Source organism: Alternaria infectoria (assembly GCF_024043175.1).
Source record: "Alternaria infectoria strain BMP 0036 chromosome Unknown scaffold_5, whole genome shotgun sequence".
Classification (NCBI taxonomy): Eukaryota; Fungi; Ascomycota; class Dothideomycetes; order Pleosporales; family Pleosporaceae; genus Alternaria; species Alternaria infectoria.
Window position 1 is genome coordinate 1734071 of NW_026250694.1, and position 16931 is coordinate 1751001.

Below are 16931 nucleotides of genomic sequence, written 5' to 3' on the forward strand. Positions count from 1 at the left end.
ATATATACAAAGAAGCGTTTTGTTACCCGTCTCAGGGTACTGTACTTGAGGGTTCCCATTCCCGGGTTCCTATCTCAGAGTCCCCAGCCACTTTCATCCCGTCTAACAAGTAAACTTCTTGGGGCCAGGAACGGTGTAAGTAGCCGCCTTGTAGGCATCATAAGTGATACCGGCATCGCTACCCTTGTACGCACCAGGGAAACCAACAAGGCCACTCGGCTTCGTTGATCCACCTCCGGTAACCTTGAGTTGATGGCACCCAGGATAGAACTGCGCACCAGGGTACTGGTACGCGGCGTGCAGAGCAACGATTTCATGGCGCACGAGGTAGTAGCCTGGTGCGATGCACTTGGGGATAGTGTATGTGACGGAGCCGCCGGGGACTTGGAGGGCGTCGGAGCCCCAGACGTCAGAGGTGCCTTGGCGGCCGTCTTCTTGGACTTTGAACCAGACTGCACTGGTGGGGGTGTTAATATCATGGTGGTGGATAATAGGTCAGGTGGGTTACTTACGCTGACTCAGGCATCCAGTCATTGCATCCGGCATCGGGGCACTTGGCCATGTATGTGATGGTAGGACCCATGTGGCTCTCAGGCCAGAGCGTCCAGTAGAGCTCGACGTCTGAACCTGCTGCGGCTTCGGCGTGGAGAGCAGCGGGCTTGGAGCCGTTGATACCGCCGGCTGCGTAGCCGCCGCATTGGATATCGGAGATGGCTACGTCCTCAACGGGGCCGTTGCCTTGAATCGGTCGTGAGATGCGCTTCACGTCCGTCATGTAAGGGTCTTGGTATGGTTGGTAGAAGATGTATTCTTTGCCGCCAATGGTGGCATTGTTGACATAGCCGTGGGCAGCGACGGCAGTAGCGAAGGCGAGGGCGGAGGTGATGTACTTCATTTTGAAGAAGATGGTAGAGTCGATTCGATAAATTCGGGGTATCAAAGAAAGGTAGATTGGAGGTGTTGCGAGCTGTAAAGATACGATCCTGCGTATCGAGCGTGCTGATAATCCGAAGATGGAGAGAAAGAACAGAACGACTTATAAGTTTGAACAACACAAAAAAAAGAGTGAATAGACGACGATGGAGTTAGACAGACGACCGGTACCGAGTGACCTAGATGCCGAAAATATAGATTGACAGAGGTAGCTGCATGTCTTATAGTAGTTCCCGGGTGGTAATTACTCCACGACACAGGAGCGCAGTTGCGTCACCATGGGATTCGATCCAAGGCACCAAGCATCGAGATGATTGTTTGAAACTTGCACTGGCTTGCCATGGCGATGGCCACATGCTGGAGGGCGATCATGAAAGGAGGGTGCGTAGATTAATCAAGGCGCGCTAGCGAGGCCTTGGGCGGCTCCACTGTTTCCCCTATGAGGCTGTGAGGCGTGGCTGGATCAGGCTGGAAGGAGCCGTTGGGCCCGTTGAGGGAACTTCGAGGAGGTAAGCGAAATGAGTCGATGGTGGATTCTCTTGTCAGACGTCATATTTCTATTGAATGCCATCATATGTTGTTCGTGAGGGAGAACAGTCTCGTTCTGGCGTTGGTGATGCGGCGTCGCAGGGCACGGGTTCGTCCGCGTTGGAAAAGTTAAAAAGCGTCTCGACCTTTTTTTTTTGTGAAACATGACGCACAGAACATGTTCAATAATCAACCTACGCTTGCGATTCACGCAATTGGTGGACACCAACTAGATGTTTCTTGGTGGTTGTCTCAGGTTCAATATTACACCTGGGCATCTGCGGATGTTCGTTTACCCAAGTGCCGTACCAGGGAAGGTCCCATGCTGCATCTTCGGAGAAATTAATATAGTCATTATATAGAGGAAAGCCGGGTTGCCGGTCGACGTGGTGTCACGATGCATACTTTAGATGGCATTGTCGAACGACGTTTAGATTGCTGGTGCTGCGGGACTGTTGCGATGCGGCCCGCGGGGTTGGTGAGGGTTTGGTGATGGCGCCGTTGGTTAGATTGCGATGGGCTGGTCAAGGGCTTGGCTTTGGCTGGACCGTGGGGATGGGAATCCTGCGAAAGTCGCGATTTTTGTTTGCTTGTTTGGATTTGTATCAGATGGTGGTTGTTGCGTTGAGTCTCTAGATGGTGCTGTTGCTACTCTACTCAACCTAGATACTCTGGAAGCGCATGTCCGCATACCTCTACCATCTACCAAGTCCTTCCCATGACATTGTGGCCCAATGTGATACTCACCTCTCCCTTGATTAACATCCACCTTGCAAAGTCCTGTGCGAAATGCGCATACTTCCAGCACAACTTCGCGAGCTCCTTCTTCACGACATCCTGACCTGTGTCCCCGGCATCAATTTCAACTTCTTCTTCCCCTTGGGCCGCAGCTTGACCAGCAGCCGGCGTCGCGTTCCATTGCTGTGCTCTCACCCAGATCCTAGCTACAGTTTCGCATACCAAACCTCTTAGAGGCCAGAACGTGATCATATCCGGTATATCTTGGCCCTGAAAGACCTCCCAAGTTTCGTCATCGTTCTCGTAGATCAGGTTGACATACATGCGGAGCAGTCTCACAGCGTTCTTTGCCGTATTGTTTGCCGGTTGGTCCAGCCAGGCCAGAGCGCCATCAGCGCCATTCTGGAACGCCCTATGAGCACGTCCAGACAGACCACTAACACCGTAACTCTTTTGACGTGCGAGATCGTAAACGGCAGCGTGATGAGCCGCTTCCCGCTTTCGTGCTTGCATCATAGACATGGGGGCTGAGGGCAGAAGACGCGGATTGTAGGTCTGGAGGTAAAAGAAGCGTATCATATCTTCGACGGCTTGTACGTTTCCAGGAGGGATAGTGATGATAGATCCAACATTCTGGAGCATGTTAGAGAATGCAATGGTTACATGGTCCTAAACAGGAGTGGGTGGTGAGTAGGCGTTATATTGACTTACGTATTCTCCGGAGTCGAACTTTCTCTTGAGCGTCACCGAGTTAGCGCAGAGAACATGCATATGGGTGCGAAAGCGGTATTCAGATCGGGTTATGGGATCGCTGTACTTGATGGCAACATCGGGGGTATTAAGGGTTCTTAAGACAGCACTTAGCTCTACTTCTAGTGGAGAATCCATTAGTGATGATCGACACTGCTGAATGCTAGATGTCCAGGCTCAACATCTTACTGCCTATAAACCACATAAGCAAATATCAAGTGCTTGCTCGATGATCCTCGTGCTGAAGACTGATGACCGAAAACCACAAGCAATGGTAGGCAATCAGAGAGTAAGTATTAACACAGCTGCATGAAGTACCCTGCAACCTAATCCGTGAACTCCAAGTTTTATGGCCGTAGACACGCTCATTCGTATGCCAAACCATTGCCCTGAGCTCCCAAAAAGATAGCCATCTACCCATGTCATCGTTCCGTCTAGTATCCAGTCGCACCCGGTGCCTTCTCGTCCTTCTTCAGACTGAGCAGTAGTTCCCTGAAGCGGGCCTTCTCGCTGCCTGACGCGCCGCCCTTGGTGCCCTTTCCACTCAGATCGACCAGCTTGGCGATGCGCTCCCAGCTCGTACCACCCGCGGTGGTGTCGTCGCGGTTCGCAAGGAACTCCTCAGCCTCCTTCCGTGTCTTGGCAATCTCCTTGTCCTTCTTGTTGTTGTAGTTCTCGTAGAAGTCGTCGATGTTTTGCTGCGCCTCCTGGATGGTTTTCTGTTTGCGGTCGTGGGATACCTCGTCGCGGTGTTGAATCTGGAGGTCGCGGCGCTCGCGCCATTCGCGGATGACGTCGGGCTCGGGCGAGTCTGAGCGCTGTGGGGTGAAGGATGGGGCTGGTTGGCCGGGGAGGAAGGGCAGGCCTGAGCCTGTGATGGTGCCGCCGGGAGCCATGTGCTGCTGGAGTCAGTATACCGTCGTGACGTTGTTTATCCCATGCTCAATTCAGGTCTCGACTGGCGCGTCACTTTTGAACATGCCAGATCGCAACCATGCTTTGGCTAAAGAAGCAGGCGTGCTTACGTCGTTGGTCGTGTCAATGGCGGGGAAGGAGCTCTCGAAGCCGCTCATCTCTTGGCCGCCGACGTTGGCCTGGCTGAAGTCTCCCCCAAGCAGGTCGTCGTCGCCATCCTCGACCGTCGCTGCCCTGTCGTTTTCCGAAGCAAACTGGTCGGCATCGTCGCCAAGAAGCGCGCGTTCACGGTCGAGGAAGTTGCTGGCATCGTTGTCGCCGCCGCCAATGTCGAAGTCTGCCGCATCACCGCGCGCTTCGGTCTGGCCTGCTTGGTTTAGTATGCGGTGCGGAGGTGCTTCGGGGACCATAGCTGAGCTCACCGGCGTCAATCTCGTCTAATGAGGGGAAGCGGTCTGCCATTGTGGGTGTGGAGGGTGTGGGGGATGGAGTGGGAGGAGCGGAGATAAGTTTGGCGACAGCAGTTTGCGTACAAGTGTCTTGTTGTTGCGTCTTGGATAGTTACCGTTGGTGACGGCCAGCCAGGGAGCTGCTTGGCGCGGCGGAGCCACGTTTAGCCGCATAGCACCTAGCGTCCCTAGCTCTCAAGTGCTCCCAGGTGCCCTCACCTTGAACTCTTCCACCCATTCCATCCCCAACACACGTCATCACCTGAGCACTGTAGTCGCGAAAAGTTGCAAAGCGCATATCGCACGCTGAAGGCTACATACCATCTGCTGCCATCACGCGCTTTTCTGCAAGTTGATCGCATTCTGCTCGCGTGCGCATCATTCTTCAGTAGCTGTCGCATATATTCGTGAAGACCTCCAGGCCATCATGGCTTTCACCGAGGACAGCCTCAAGGCCAAGCTCTCATCGCTCAATGAGACTCAAGAGGCCATCTCCACTGTCGGCCAATGGATCCTCTTCCACAGGTAAAGCATCTCATCTCTGCCAAGACCCCAGTTTGCTGCATGCATTACGCGTTGAATCCATGGATTGCGAGTTTTGTCATGCACTTTGGAACCATATACTAACGTCACGTGTACAGACGACATGCCGAGCGCATCGCTCATGTATGGCTACAGCGCATGAAGGAGTCGCCTCCGAATAAGAAACTGGTGCTCATCTATCTCGCCAACGAAATCACACAAACCTCCAAGATGCGCAAGAAGGAGGAGTTCCTGCGCGCATACGAACCCATTCTCGCCGAAGCCACGACAGTAGCCTACAAGGGCTCCCCCCACGAGATACAAAACAAGATTCGAAGGGTCGTCGAGGTTTGGAGGCAGCGTAACATCTTCAACTTGGCTGTGCAGCAGGCGGTGGAGAGGTCGATAGACGAGGTGGACCGCTCCAAATCTACGCGCAAACCTGCTCTGGGTGGATCGCTCTTCTCGAGCTCGTCAGTCCCACCTGAGCTCACACCCGTTGCGCCTCTCGCGACTGCCCTCCAGAAGGCCGATGCCGCGACGAAACCCGCCGTCACCACCGCCAACCAAGACTACGAGAAGCTCACCAACCCGAATGCCGCGATCCCATCCCCGCCAATGCACGCGGCTGGGCTCGCTGCACTCTGCAAGAAGCTTGCGCTGGCCGAAGGCGCCGTCGCCGAGAGCATCAAGGCGCGCAAGGCCCTCCTTACCGGTCTAGAGCACCTTCTCGAAGCGAACAGGAAGAAGCTGGTCGACGAAGAGGCGCAGGAAGCAGACTTGAAGACGCGCAAAGACGCCATAGAAAGCCGAAAGCGCGCAGTCGAGGAAGCTATCCTTAAGGGCCTGTCAGCAGCAGAGCAAAACAGAATCTCTACCGCACCCCTCCCCGTCGCTACAACCTCACCCGTCGCCGCTACCTTCTCAGGTGCGCAGGAAAGACCAGAAGTCGAGGAACTCACGCCCCCGCCCATGGAATCCTTCACACCCGTCGGCTCACCACACCTCGCACCCGCGCCCCAGAACGACCCTGTGCCCACCATCCGTGACGACGAAATGCCGCAACCCGCCGCCCACCCCATCGTACCAGAGACCGCGCCTGCGCCTGCGCAACACACCACCCAGCCCGAATACGCGACCGCTATCGGCGAGCCGAACCAGCACATAGCCGCCGATCTGCTCAAGAGCTTGCAGCATGCGCCACTGGGTGCTGCTGAAGGTGGTGTTTACGGACAACATCATGCGTACGAGAATGCGCACAAGAAGAGGAAGATGAGCAGGAATGCTGGTGAGGATGACTTTGCGGCTTTTGCTGGGGATAGGGATATGGCTGGCATCGACGACAACTTTGCTGAGCTGATCTGAGGGCACTGGGACACCGGGGGTAGCTACAGTTCGTGGTATGTTCTTGAAAGAAAATGCTAGGGCAGGCAATGCATGGAATGGTAGTTTTAAAATGAATATGTTGTAGCGCGGGAGTGGCATTTAGTACTGCATGGCTTGTAATTTAGTCTGCACAGGGCGTCTAGGGTTTAAGGGTCGATGTACGATATTGACGGGGTCTCAGCATAGGCGAAGTGGGAATTTTGCAGGTTTAACATGGGAGATGGTGGACGGGATCCAAGGCAAAGCTACCGGAACAATCAGAAGACATATCTAAGAATTTTGCTCAAAACCAGTTATTTTCAGATACCATCATCAATCATAATGTACAATTACAGGACCCATCATCCCATACCATACCATGCCATACCATTTCCATTCCCATAATTCATAATACCATCCCCACCACAAACCCTCACCTTTCCTAATCCACCTCCTCAATCCTACTAGCCCCCTGCTCCTGCTCCTGCTCCTGCGCCTGTCCCTGACCCGGCATCTTCCTATTCCTCTCAATCTCACCCATAACCCTCTGTCCCTCCTCGGTCGTCGCATCAATAACGCCCTCCTCCAAACTCAACATGCCCCCCTGCCCCAACTTCTCCACCACCTCCTCCGCCTCATCCACACTCATCTTCGCCAACACCTTGTTCACCTCATCCAGCTTCCCACTCTCCAGCGCACGCTGCAGACCCGGCGGGAAGGTTTCAAAGATCTGTCTCGCTTGCTCTTCTGCTTCTTTCTCTGCGGGGTCCGTGGCGAGTGATTCTTTGGGTGGGACAGAGATGTTGATGGTGGTGCCGGGGTCTACGGCGTGGAGTTGGATTTGCTCGACGCCTGCGCCTTCGCTCTGGGGGTTCTCGGCGCGTTCTTTCAGGATCTCGGCGGCGCGCGTTTTGATGCGGTGGTAGGTTGAGTCGACGTCGTCGTTGAACATTTTGCCGGCTTGGTGGTCTTTTATTTGTATGCGTTTGAAGAAGAGCTCTACGCCTTGTCTGCCTCCCAGCTGCCTACAATACTGCAAAAGAAGACCTTGGTGCACGCATTGCCGTGCGTGTTTGGGCTTGCCGTCGAGTTCAGAGTTGAAGGCTTCGACAAGGAGGCCGTCTGTTTCCTTCTCGGCGAGGATCTCCGGGTGTGCCATGAGGAACTGGAGGCACGCGTACCAGTCTCCGGCTTTTATTTTGGCGAATTGCTGGGCGAGGGGTGAGGCGGTGATGTCGTCTTCGTTGTCGGAATCGGCGCCGGTGGGCTCGGCGACGCTGCCTTCTTCTATGTCGCCGTCTGCGCCGGAGGACTGGCCTGTGTCTGTTCGGGTGGCGGAGGGGCGGGAGGGGTTGTTGAGCAGTTCGACGGCGGGCTCTTTCTTCGATGAGGAGGAGGATGAGGCGGCTTTCTTCTTCTCTTCTTCGGCTTTCTTGACGTTGGAGTAGCTGAAGCCTTCGTGGATGTCGTCGCTCGTGATGTGCTTCTTGTCTTCCTTTTCTAGCTCGTCTAGCTTGGCGAGGAGTTGTTGCTGGAGGTCTTGTATGCGCGCCTTCTCCTTCTCTAGACCCTGAATGAATAGTGTGTATCGCGGCTCTTCGCTCTTCTGCTCGTCAATGTCCTTCTTCACTGCGTCTACTAAGCTTGCCATCATCTGCGGGTATGTGGGCTTGTCCTTGATGTGCTCGTGTACGCCCTCTGGTGGTGGCGGCGGCCGGTCTGAACCTCCGTCTTTGTCAATCTTCATGTCCATCATGCTCTCCATCATCGCCTGGAAGACGAGCTGGTCATCGTTCTGGCCATTTCCCTCTGCCTGTTTGTCCTTGTGCGACTTCAGCGCTGTGAGTAGGCGGTCGACGCGTTCGGTAAGGCCATCGTTGATGATGCGCTCGTACTTGAGCGTCTTTATCTGGTGGCGGCGGTGGTCGCGCTCTTGGTGGATCTGGGCTTGTTTGGCGCGAATGAAGGATTTCTTGTCGACATTGGGATGCACTTCGATGTCGCTGTCGTCCGAGAGCTCTAAGGCGTCCTAGTAACTGTTAGAAGCTGCGTCTATTACAATGGTAGAAGCGCATGACTCACCCACTTGCTGTAGTTGATTACCATCGTGGCCGAGGTCTGAGTCGTGTGCTACGGCGAGTGTTTGTGTTGTGCTTCGAGGCTGCACCTTGTCCGCAGCACTGCGGGGCTCAAGTGGCATGTCGCGTTCGGACCAGCTCGTCATCGAGAAGCTTCGACCAACTTCACTTTCACTCCATCGCTTTCGACACGCGCGCTGCTATCATTGGCAGCGCATTAGATGCATCAGATATGAGGACACTATGTCGCATTACAAGAACAGTATCGCGAATTCGTATACATTTCAACAGTACATGTATTGCGTCATTAAGCTACGCGCCTACATACCTCCAGGGCTGTCTCCATCTCCATTGCAAGATAGCCAGATTTCACAAGATTTGGGCCCTCAGCCATTCATTGTCACTGCCGTCATCGTAGCCCTCGTAGTCCTCGTCTTCATATAGGTACTCCGGCAAACCTTCTATGCGCGACGACTTCAGCGCTGCAACAATGAGATCCGTGCCGAAATCCGGGAACATTTGCGCAAGAGGCACAAGATGCTGACGATTGAAGTCCGGATGCGCGTTGACCCAGGCATTCATGGCCCCTTCCACAAGAAGATCCTGGACGCGATCGAGAGGGTGGTGCGAACTTCTACCTTCGGGTGAATGTGGGTTCGGTGGGTTGCATGTTGTCTCCCGCGCGGGATTGTGCCGCTGAGCTGTAGCGCGTACAGGAGCGTTCTCAGTAGACGTGGAGCTGGTTTGCTCAGTCTCAGATGGGTCAGTGTGCGAATTTCCTTCCGCGGTCTGATCGGTTTGATGCAGGTCGTCCCGCAGAGCTGGAAAGTATCGCTCGTTATCATGATACACTTGCCTTAACATGAATCTGAAGAACTCAGATGCTGTCGTTTCATCTTCGTCACCGTAGGTCCGTCTTGGCTCAGTAAAGAGATCCACGAGCTGCTTGAGTTGGCGATAGGCTAGAGCTGTTAGGCCTTCTACTTGATACTTATCGGCTACTGCGAAGACACGCAGACGATGCTTGAACCGCTCTCGTAGCTCCGTCAACTCATCCGGAACATCGACTGTTTCGAGATACTCCTCTTTGTACGCGTACTCGAACAGAGCCTCTAGGCCTTCCGGATGGTCGCCTTTTAGAATTATCACCTGATCATTGGCTTCCTTGAAGTTTTTGGATGCCTTCTTAAACCATTCACTCACTGAGCAAAAGACGAGACGATGACCGACGAACTCCTTCTCACCATGGTCGCCGTATTTGATGTTAATGTCAGCTAATAGGTGGTTCTTGTACCACCTGGCGTTGAGGTGAGGCTGGTCTGGATCCGGACGGACAGCGACTGTCCCGCAAGTGGCACACCGTGGGTTGGCCATGACTGCGAAGTTGATCTAGTCGCTATGTTGAGAATTGCAACGAGAAGTTGGGTTGAAGCGTGAAATAGCACAGGAGGTACCTTGCTTTGTAGTTGATGCAGTGCTGCTATGTACTTTCACATAGCTGATCATTGTTTAGCCACAACAATGTCTTTCCAGAACTGAGGAGGAGGTGAAAGGTCGTCTACTGGGCTCTTCATTCCGCTGCGGGAATGATCTCGCTAAAAGACGAAGCCTGAGTCAGGGTTGGAGCTCGGGGATAAGTCATGGAAGCTGCACACCGCGATCTCCGTAGTGTAGTTCAGAGCCATGCCATATGCTGATGTTATCGTATGGTGACAGAAAGCCAGCTCGGAAGAGATGGTCGAACACGAAATCCGCGATGGGAGCAATCTAAAAGAGTAAAGTTTTCTTGTCTTCCAGCGAGATACCATGACTTGTGACGTATTGCACGCATTGTTCAGGTTGAGTAATCGTCGCGATTGAGAGGCCTCTCAAGAGTATCAGGTACGAGCCGCATTCCGAACAGGATGGTGAAAGCGAGTTGGCGAATGATAACGTGGAGATACGGGAGATGGCTGGGAAGAACCATCGGAGAGGTGCGATGCCACGCCCCGGTCCTCGGAACGCTAAAGTCGCGCTTGTCACCCAACAGGAAGGAGAAGGCCTCGATCAAGCCTTTTGGCATGGCTTGTCCACAACCATGCCGAAGCTTATCTTCTTCTCCAATGACCGTTACACGTGCGGTTTTGCCGCTTCCGCCTCTAGGGGCATCTTTTTTTGCCGGCATGGGTAAGACAGCCGAAGCGGCGATGCACGTACGCGTACCAGCCATGAGGCTACATAAGAAGATGACGCCCTGGACGCTTATCATCGCGCGCTGTCATTCACCTGGTCCTCATCATGCGGTCTCTTGCTTTTGGCGCTTTCATCGCGACAGTAGCACCGGCGCTAGCCTGCGAAGGTCATAACAGTTGCTACGGGCCGCTGAAAGATGATGTCGTATTGACCAGAAACGTTCGTCGCATGCAGCCGGACGCGCAGAATGCGACCACAACACCGAAAGCGCCACTGGAATGGGGTCAGATCAACTTCCTGCATACCACGGATACCCATGGATGGCTGGAAGGTCACATCAAGGAACAGAACTATGGGGCCGATTGGGGTGATTACGCCAGCTTCACCAAGCACATGAAGCAGAAGGCTCGGAACCTAGGGGTCGATCTGCTTCTGGTAGACACAGGGGTTAGTGTCTGCCATAAGGCCCTGGGGACGAGTAGGGCTGCGCACGTGGTTGATGAAAGTAACAACTCGACTAACGTACCATAGGACTTACATGACGGTGCTGGACTTAGCGACGCGACGACTCCCAATGGCAACGTCTCGAACGCCATTTTCGAAAACATTGATTACGATCTGTTGACCATTGGAAACCACGAGCTCTATGTTACCGAAATTGCCTACGAGACCTTCAACAACTTCTCCAAGGTTTATGGCGACAAGTACCTCACTAGCAATGTGCAGATCAAGAACCCTGCTACTGGCCAGTTCGAGTACATTGGGTCTCGTTACCGTTACTTCACCACAGAGCAGGGTAAGTCGATCAATCGTGAAATTAACAATATGCTGATAGAATTAGGGCTCCGCATCATGGCTTTTGGCGTCCTCTTCGACTTCACCGGCAACAGCAACGTCTCCAAGGTCATCAAAGCAGCCGACATGGTGAAGCAGCCGTGGTTCCAACAGGCTGTCAACTATACCGAGCCAATCGATTTGTTCGTAATCACCGGCCACAACCCGGTGCGCACCAGCGTTTCTAGCAGTACAATGGGTACTGTCTTCAAAGCCATCCGCAGCATGAAACCAGACGTACCCATTCAAGCTTTTGGTGGACATACCCACATCCGAGACTTTGCCGTATACGACGACAAAGCTACAGGAATTGAGTCTGGTATGTACTTTGGACGTGCTTTGAAAGAAGTGGCTAACATAGTCTTAGGTCGTTACTGCGAGACATTAGGCTGGGTCGCCATGTCTGGCATTGAATCGAAGACCTGCAAGGCGCAGCATAACCCTAAAGGTGTACCTAACCCGACACGCAGCGCGGTAGTACCGGCAAGCACTGGAACTGCATCGGCTAGTGCACATCTGCCTACGTCTACTTCCAACTCCACTCTCCGCTACGCGCGAAGATACCTTGATTGGAACCGTAACACATTTGCCTACCATGCCAAGGGAAGTCAACGATACACCGCGTTCGACACATCTGCCGGTGTCAGCGTTACTAATGAGATTACATCGGAACGAGCCAAGCTTAACTTGACTGATTTGTATGGTTGCGCCCCAGCGACATACTGCCAGTACTGCAAGCCATTCCTAGCCGAAGGCAACATCTTCGGACTCCTTCAAACAGCGTTGGCCACCGTCGTCGTAAACGAGACGCGCAAGGACATCCCCAGACTCATCATCATCAACACCGGATCAGTCCGCTTCGACCTCGCCAAAGGCCCCTTCACCTACGACGACTCCTTCATCGTCTCCCCATTCAAAGATGCCTTCCAGTTCATCCCCGACGTACCCTACGAGCAAGCCTCCCAAGTCCTCGGCATACTAAACGCCGGTCCCTTCCAGAAGAAGAAGCGCGACCTTGAGACCGCCGACTTCGGCTTCAGCCCCATCCTCGCAGACAGAGACGCCTGCCTCGACCCGCCACTCACCCACCACTACGAAGGAGTTACCCGCCGTTCAAAGCAAGGCGGCCGTCTCATCCGCCGTCAATCCACAGCCCCCAACCCAGGCTACACGACAAAAGACGACTTCGGCACCGACGGAGATGACACCGTTCACTCAACCATCCCTAATTACTCTCAACCCAATGATCTCCAGGCGAACGCTTCCTTCCCGCTCGATGGGTCGATGCCAAAGACTGTTGATCTTGTTTTTCTGGACTTTATCGCTAGCTACATCGTTGACGCTTTGAACCAGCCTGATGTTGGTGGTGACTTTGCGCTGAGCCAGGTGGAGTACTATATCGATGAGAGCTTTACGACTAATAGCTATTTGCCGGCGTATGCGAAGGTTGCTTGGCAGGCGGATGTGCCGAGTTGTCCGGTGGGTGAGGGGATTGGTGCTGCGTCGTGAGAGGGGCGTTAGGCTGGAGGAGACAGGGGCTGCATTCTACGTGGAGAGATCATTAGCTTCTTGTATAGAACTATTTTCTTAACTGTATATACAAGGTCAACATCTGGTCTGAGCTTCAAGTACACAGGCGCACACATGACCGCCCAACGCGTCATTGACTGTATCTATACCATGGCTTGGGTGCCCGCAGATTATCGCGATATTAAGTGTCAAACATCTTCTCTGATAGAAGATAGTATCTGCAATACATCTGGATAAGGTTGCAAGGCTTGAAGAGACTGCCAGTCTTGATGAAAGCGCTCGATATGATTCCACAATTTGTCCTCGTGGTCGAAGCGGTCGCTACAGTCGTCAACGACGCATTTACGCATTTGGCCATCATGCATTTCCATATGACGAAGGAAATCTTGCCCATCGAGCAAGACCATATCACAGCCTTCCTTTTGACAAGTAAGTTCGTCATGCATTCGCATATGACGACGGAGATCTCGCGCATCGACCAAGGTCCTGCCACAGCCTTCCTTTTGACAAGCAAGTCCGTTACTGCGTATTCTGACTAATTCGCGCGCTCTTGCGCGAGACGGCTCGCTGGAATTGTTGCCTGTAGCTTGCGCAGAATTGTGAGAGGTGAAATGTTGAGTGCTTGATCTTTGTGAGGCCACCAATTGAGATATGTCGTCGGACATCTGATTTGTCTGCGGGGTAGGAGGTACTGAGGCCCAGTCGTACTTCAGGTGTTTCCCGCACGCCTCACTGCTTTTCCACTGAGTCACTGAGATGTGCTCAATCAGCTCTTCCTCATCGCAAAAGACCCTGAGTGATTCTCGCATCAGCTTCGCAAAGTCGACTAGGTTTTTCCTTGATCTCTTCATATCCATCTTGGGTGCTACCGACGAGCATGCATGCTTGACGATCTGCACGAAGAGTTCTTTCGGGTCGATCCGATAGTTAATGGATATGGCGCCACTATCACTTGCCAGTCCATGTAGTGCGTACACCTTATCTCTGACATCAGTCGAATGTTGTTTATGATACTGCTCGAGCAATAGTGTAAGTGGCTGGGGATCGCCATTCCATTGCGCTTTCGCCCTGATGATGACTGCAGCTGGACTATCAAGAACGGCTGGTACGCCAACGACGTGAAGAGACCGCCCTCTATCCGAAATAGCCTGGAGGTCGACCAAGAGCTTCTGCAATTTGATCCACTGTACGCAACGGCCGCCACAGAGGATCTTTACTTCCTTCGCCAGTAAGACTTCCTGCACGATCCAGATCCTTCTCCAGTACTCCTTTTCACACAGCCTCAATATAGCTTTTGCTTTGCGTGCATTCCATATCTTCTTTGGATTGACATCTTTGCCATTCAAAGTAACGCGCGTGTCCAAGTACTGCATCGCGACATCGCTCATTGTGGCATCATCTGCTTTGCCAAGCCAGACCCACACACAACAAGCTTGTGTATAGATTTCTCTCATCATCTGCACTTGGTGATTTTGCTCGAGTACATTCGCTTGATCGATGCTGATGGCGTCTATCCAGAAGAGGGCGTCCTGACGCTGCATACGCATTTGGTGGAGGAAGTGCCACAGATTGCGACCGACTGGGAAAGACATGCCATTGATCTGAATATCGTTATATCGCTCTTTGGCGCCCCATGCATACGAAAGAGCGACGTATGCCGGACACTCGTCATCCAGCGCGTGGCTCTGCAGATTGCATTTGATGGATTCCGACGCGTCGCCGGGCTGCAGGGTCACCAGCCTGATGTTCTTCTTTCCGAGATTGAGCGGTACATCGACATACGGATCTCCCGACGTCGGCATTCTGTGGGGCGAGTCGAAATCACGAAAGGGTAATTGATGGTATCGTGGACTGTGCTACACATGTCAGCGTTCTCAAGATGCGGCAAAGGCCAAGGCTGCCGCCTAAAGCCTGCGCCACCATCTGGGCACCTTTGGGGCTTTTTCGGGCTTATGGTACACAGCATTTGATCCTTCAGTGGATTTATCGTGCGCTACTCATGAAGAAGAGTCAAATCCCACGTCGACGAGCTCCTTCGTGCGATGCACCTTACTAGGTAGTCTAAAGGCGTCCAATACACCGTTCGGCATAACTTCAGCTATGTGAAGCCCTTACCAATACACCAAAGGCCCTTTTTACCTGCCGAAAGTTCCGAAAGTCCTGCAATTGAAGATACCGATAGAAAAGCCTCAGGGGTTGTCGCAGCAAGAGATGAAAAGCAGAATAGTGCTGCGCTAGTGCCATTGGCGCGCCCCGCCCGCTTGGACAAGAACCTGAGGCAAACAGAACCCTTTCTCACACAATCCCCGTTTGAGAACCCACCCCCGTACCATTACTCCGCTGTCCTATTACTTTCCGAGCCTATGACAGCTGTAGCGCATGCCATTCACGCCACGGTCGCGATAGACTAGACCACACGCGTGGACATGCGACGCGAACCACGGGCCGAGGATCTTGGGCCTTACCACACGTGGTGCAGCCCTCGCTGCGAAAGACAACCTGTGCAGTGCCAAAAAATGCAGGTACCGTGCAGTGTATGATCTCCACAGCCTGTTGGCTTGGCTGTGCTGGGGTTTGCAATGAGTCGGGCTTTCTATTAGGCTTGGTTCTCGTCCGATCTTCGTAGGGGTAGGCATCTTCCGTTTCCTTCTCGGTGTGTGTGGATTCTCTTCGTCGGTGGGCTCTTTTCTATATATCTTTGTCGTCTACACTCGCTGGCGAGATTACTTTTCGAAGTGAGGTATACGCTCTTTACATTCGCTCGTTTTCTTTACATTCTTTTAATAATCGGGTTGTCGTTCGTACCCTGCTTGGCCCTCACAAGAGCACGAATATTTCTTCAACTCCTCTCTTTCGATTAATACGCGCGCGACATGCATTTCTCCAGCCTCCGCGGCGCGTTTGCCGTTCTCTTAATCGCATACTTTAGCACAGAAGTTGCAGCGATCTCGGGTGGTGACGTTGAGACGCATCGGCTGCTGCGAGCAGCTACAAAACGAACAGACCTGTATCGGAGGGGTGTGAGGATCACCAAGAGATTCGAGTCTGAGTTGGCCTACGTGGACAGTATGTTGAAGCAACCTTGAAGACTTACCACTACTGACGATGCGCTAGATGAGAACGTCTGGAATGACAAGTCTACATTTGCTTCGCAGGTCAAAGTCAGCGGGCAGAGACCACTACTCAACTTGGAAGAGCATGAACATCACCTCAAAGATGTGCGATGTGGGGATGACACGATGAAGCTACACTTTGTGGATACTTCTTCAGCACGAGACGCCCGAGCGGCCTGTCATGACGCGGATGGTGGTTTGATCATCACGTCCCACGAGGGCTGTAATGATGAGGGTGAGCGATCGGTATATCGGTGAGCTTCTCACGGGCGTTTCGGTGATTTTATCTGACGATCACAGGGTCAATGACGTGTCGTTCGCTGAGGACGGTGAAGCCCTTGAGCTCTCCGTCTCAAAGACAACATGGCGAGCAGCATTTGATCATGTCGACATATCGTTCGGCCACACGACAGACGATCATATTTACCGACGCCATTCCGACTTCGCCAGGATTCGTAACAAGCGACAGAACAAGGTCGACATACCGGCAGACACTCCCGACGATGTCAACACTGTCTCCTTTGACCTATCATCAGAGCTTCTCGACACCACTTTCCCGGTCGAAGCCTTTCTTTCGGGTATTGCTGGTCTTGTTGGAGCACCTGATGTGCCCTTGCCGATCGAGATTGGATGCAAGCGATGCGCGACAAGTGGGCAGATCGCCCTTTCACAGGGTGCCTTCAACATCGATCTTTCCCAAATCGACCTCATTCCGGACATCTTCGAAGGCGGTGACGACGGCAAAGAGATTTCGCACGTCATCAGTGGTGGTTTCGTAGAGCTTGTGGCGACTGGCGTTGGTGCAACACTGGACTTGTTCGCTAGACCGCCCAGCTCTGGGAAGTTCGAGATCGCTTTGTTCCAACTTCCTATTGCTGGTTTTACAATTCCGGGGATTGGGAAGGCTGGAGCTATCTTTGAGCCGAGGCTCGCCTTTGACTTTAACATCAGCGGTACACTTGAAGTCAACTACGGACTCCAGCTTACGGTACATATCTTCCCAC

At 53.1% G+C, this 16931-nt stretch overlaps 7 protein-coding genes across 7 annotated transcripts; 2 read left to right on the forward strand and 5 right to left on the reverse strand.

Moving 5' to 3' along the window:
• Positions 1-102: 102 nt before the first annotated feature.
• J4E92_004220 (uncharacterized protein) lies at positions 103-895 on the reverse strand (the record flags this gene model as incomplete). The annotated part of the gene is made up of 2 exons (XM_051495611.1): positions 103-457; positions 513-895. 2 exons carry the CDS (start codon positions 893-895, stop codon positions 103-105), a joined length of 738 nt encoding a protein of 245 aa, XP_051354630.1.
• Positions 896-2163: 1268 nt separating this feature from the next.
• On the reverse strand, positions 2164-2841 carry J4E92_004221 (uncharacterized protein; the record flags this gene model as incomplete). Its single annotated transcript, XM_051495612.1, has 1 exon — positions 2164-2841. One exon carries the CDS (start codon positions 2839-2841, stop codon positions 2164-2166), a length of 678 nt encoding a protein of 225 aa, XP_051354631.1.
• Positions 2842-3383: 542 nt separating this feature from the next.
• On the reverse strand, positions 3384-4326 carry J4E92_004222 (uncharacterized protein; the record flags this gene model as incomplete). The annotated part of the gene is made up of 3 exons (XM_051495613.1): positions 3384-3848; positions 3975-4231; positions 4287-4326. The coding sequence occupies 3 exons, from the start codon at positions 4324-4326 to the stop codon at positions 3384-3386; spliced, it is 762 nt and encodes a 253-aa protein (XP_051354632.1).
• Positions 4327-4740: 414 nt separating this feature from the next.
• J4E92_004223 (uncharacterized protein) lies at positions 4741-6200 on the forward strand (the record flags this gene model as incomplete). Its single annotated transcript, XM_051495614.1, has 2 exons — positions 4741-4838; positions 4955-6200. The coding sequence occupies 2 exons, from the start codon at positions 4741-4743 to the stop codon at positions 6198-6200; spliced, it is 1344 nt and encodes a 447-aa protein (XP_051354633.1).
• A 442-nt stretch (positions 6201-6642) lies between these two features.
• J4E92_004224 (uncharacterized protein) lies at positions 6643-8306 on the reverse strand (the record flags this gene model as incomplete). The annotated part of the gene is made up of 2 exons (XM_051495615.1): positions 6643-8229; positions 8283-8306. The coding sequence occupies 2 exons, from the start codon at positions 8304-8306 to the stop codon at positions 6643-6645; spliced, it is 1611 nt and encodes a 536-aa protein (XP_051354634.1).
• Positions 8307-8647: 341 nt separating this feature from the next.
• J4E92_004225 (uncharacterized protein) lies at positions 8648-9652 on the reverse strand (the record flags this gene model as incomplete). Its single annotated transcript, XM_051495616.1, has 1 exon — positions 8648-9652. The coding sequence occupies one exon, from the start codon at positions 9650-9652 to the stop codon at positions 8648-8650; it is 1005 nt and encodes a 334-aa protein (XP_051354635.1).
• Positions 9653-10678: 1026 nt separating this feature from the next.
• J4E92_004226 (uncharacterized protein) lies at positions 10679-12793 on the forward strand (the record flags this gene model as incomplete). Its single annotated transcript, XM_051495617.1, has 2 exons — positions 10679-10897; positions 10982-12793. 2 exons carry the CDS (start codon positions 10679-10681, stop codon positions 12791-12793), a joined length of 2031 nt encoding a protein of 676 aa, XP_051354636.1.
• Between the last annotated feature and the right edge of the window lie 4138 nt (positions 12794-16931).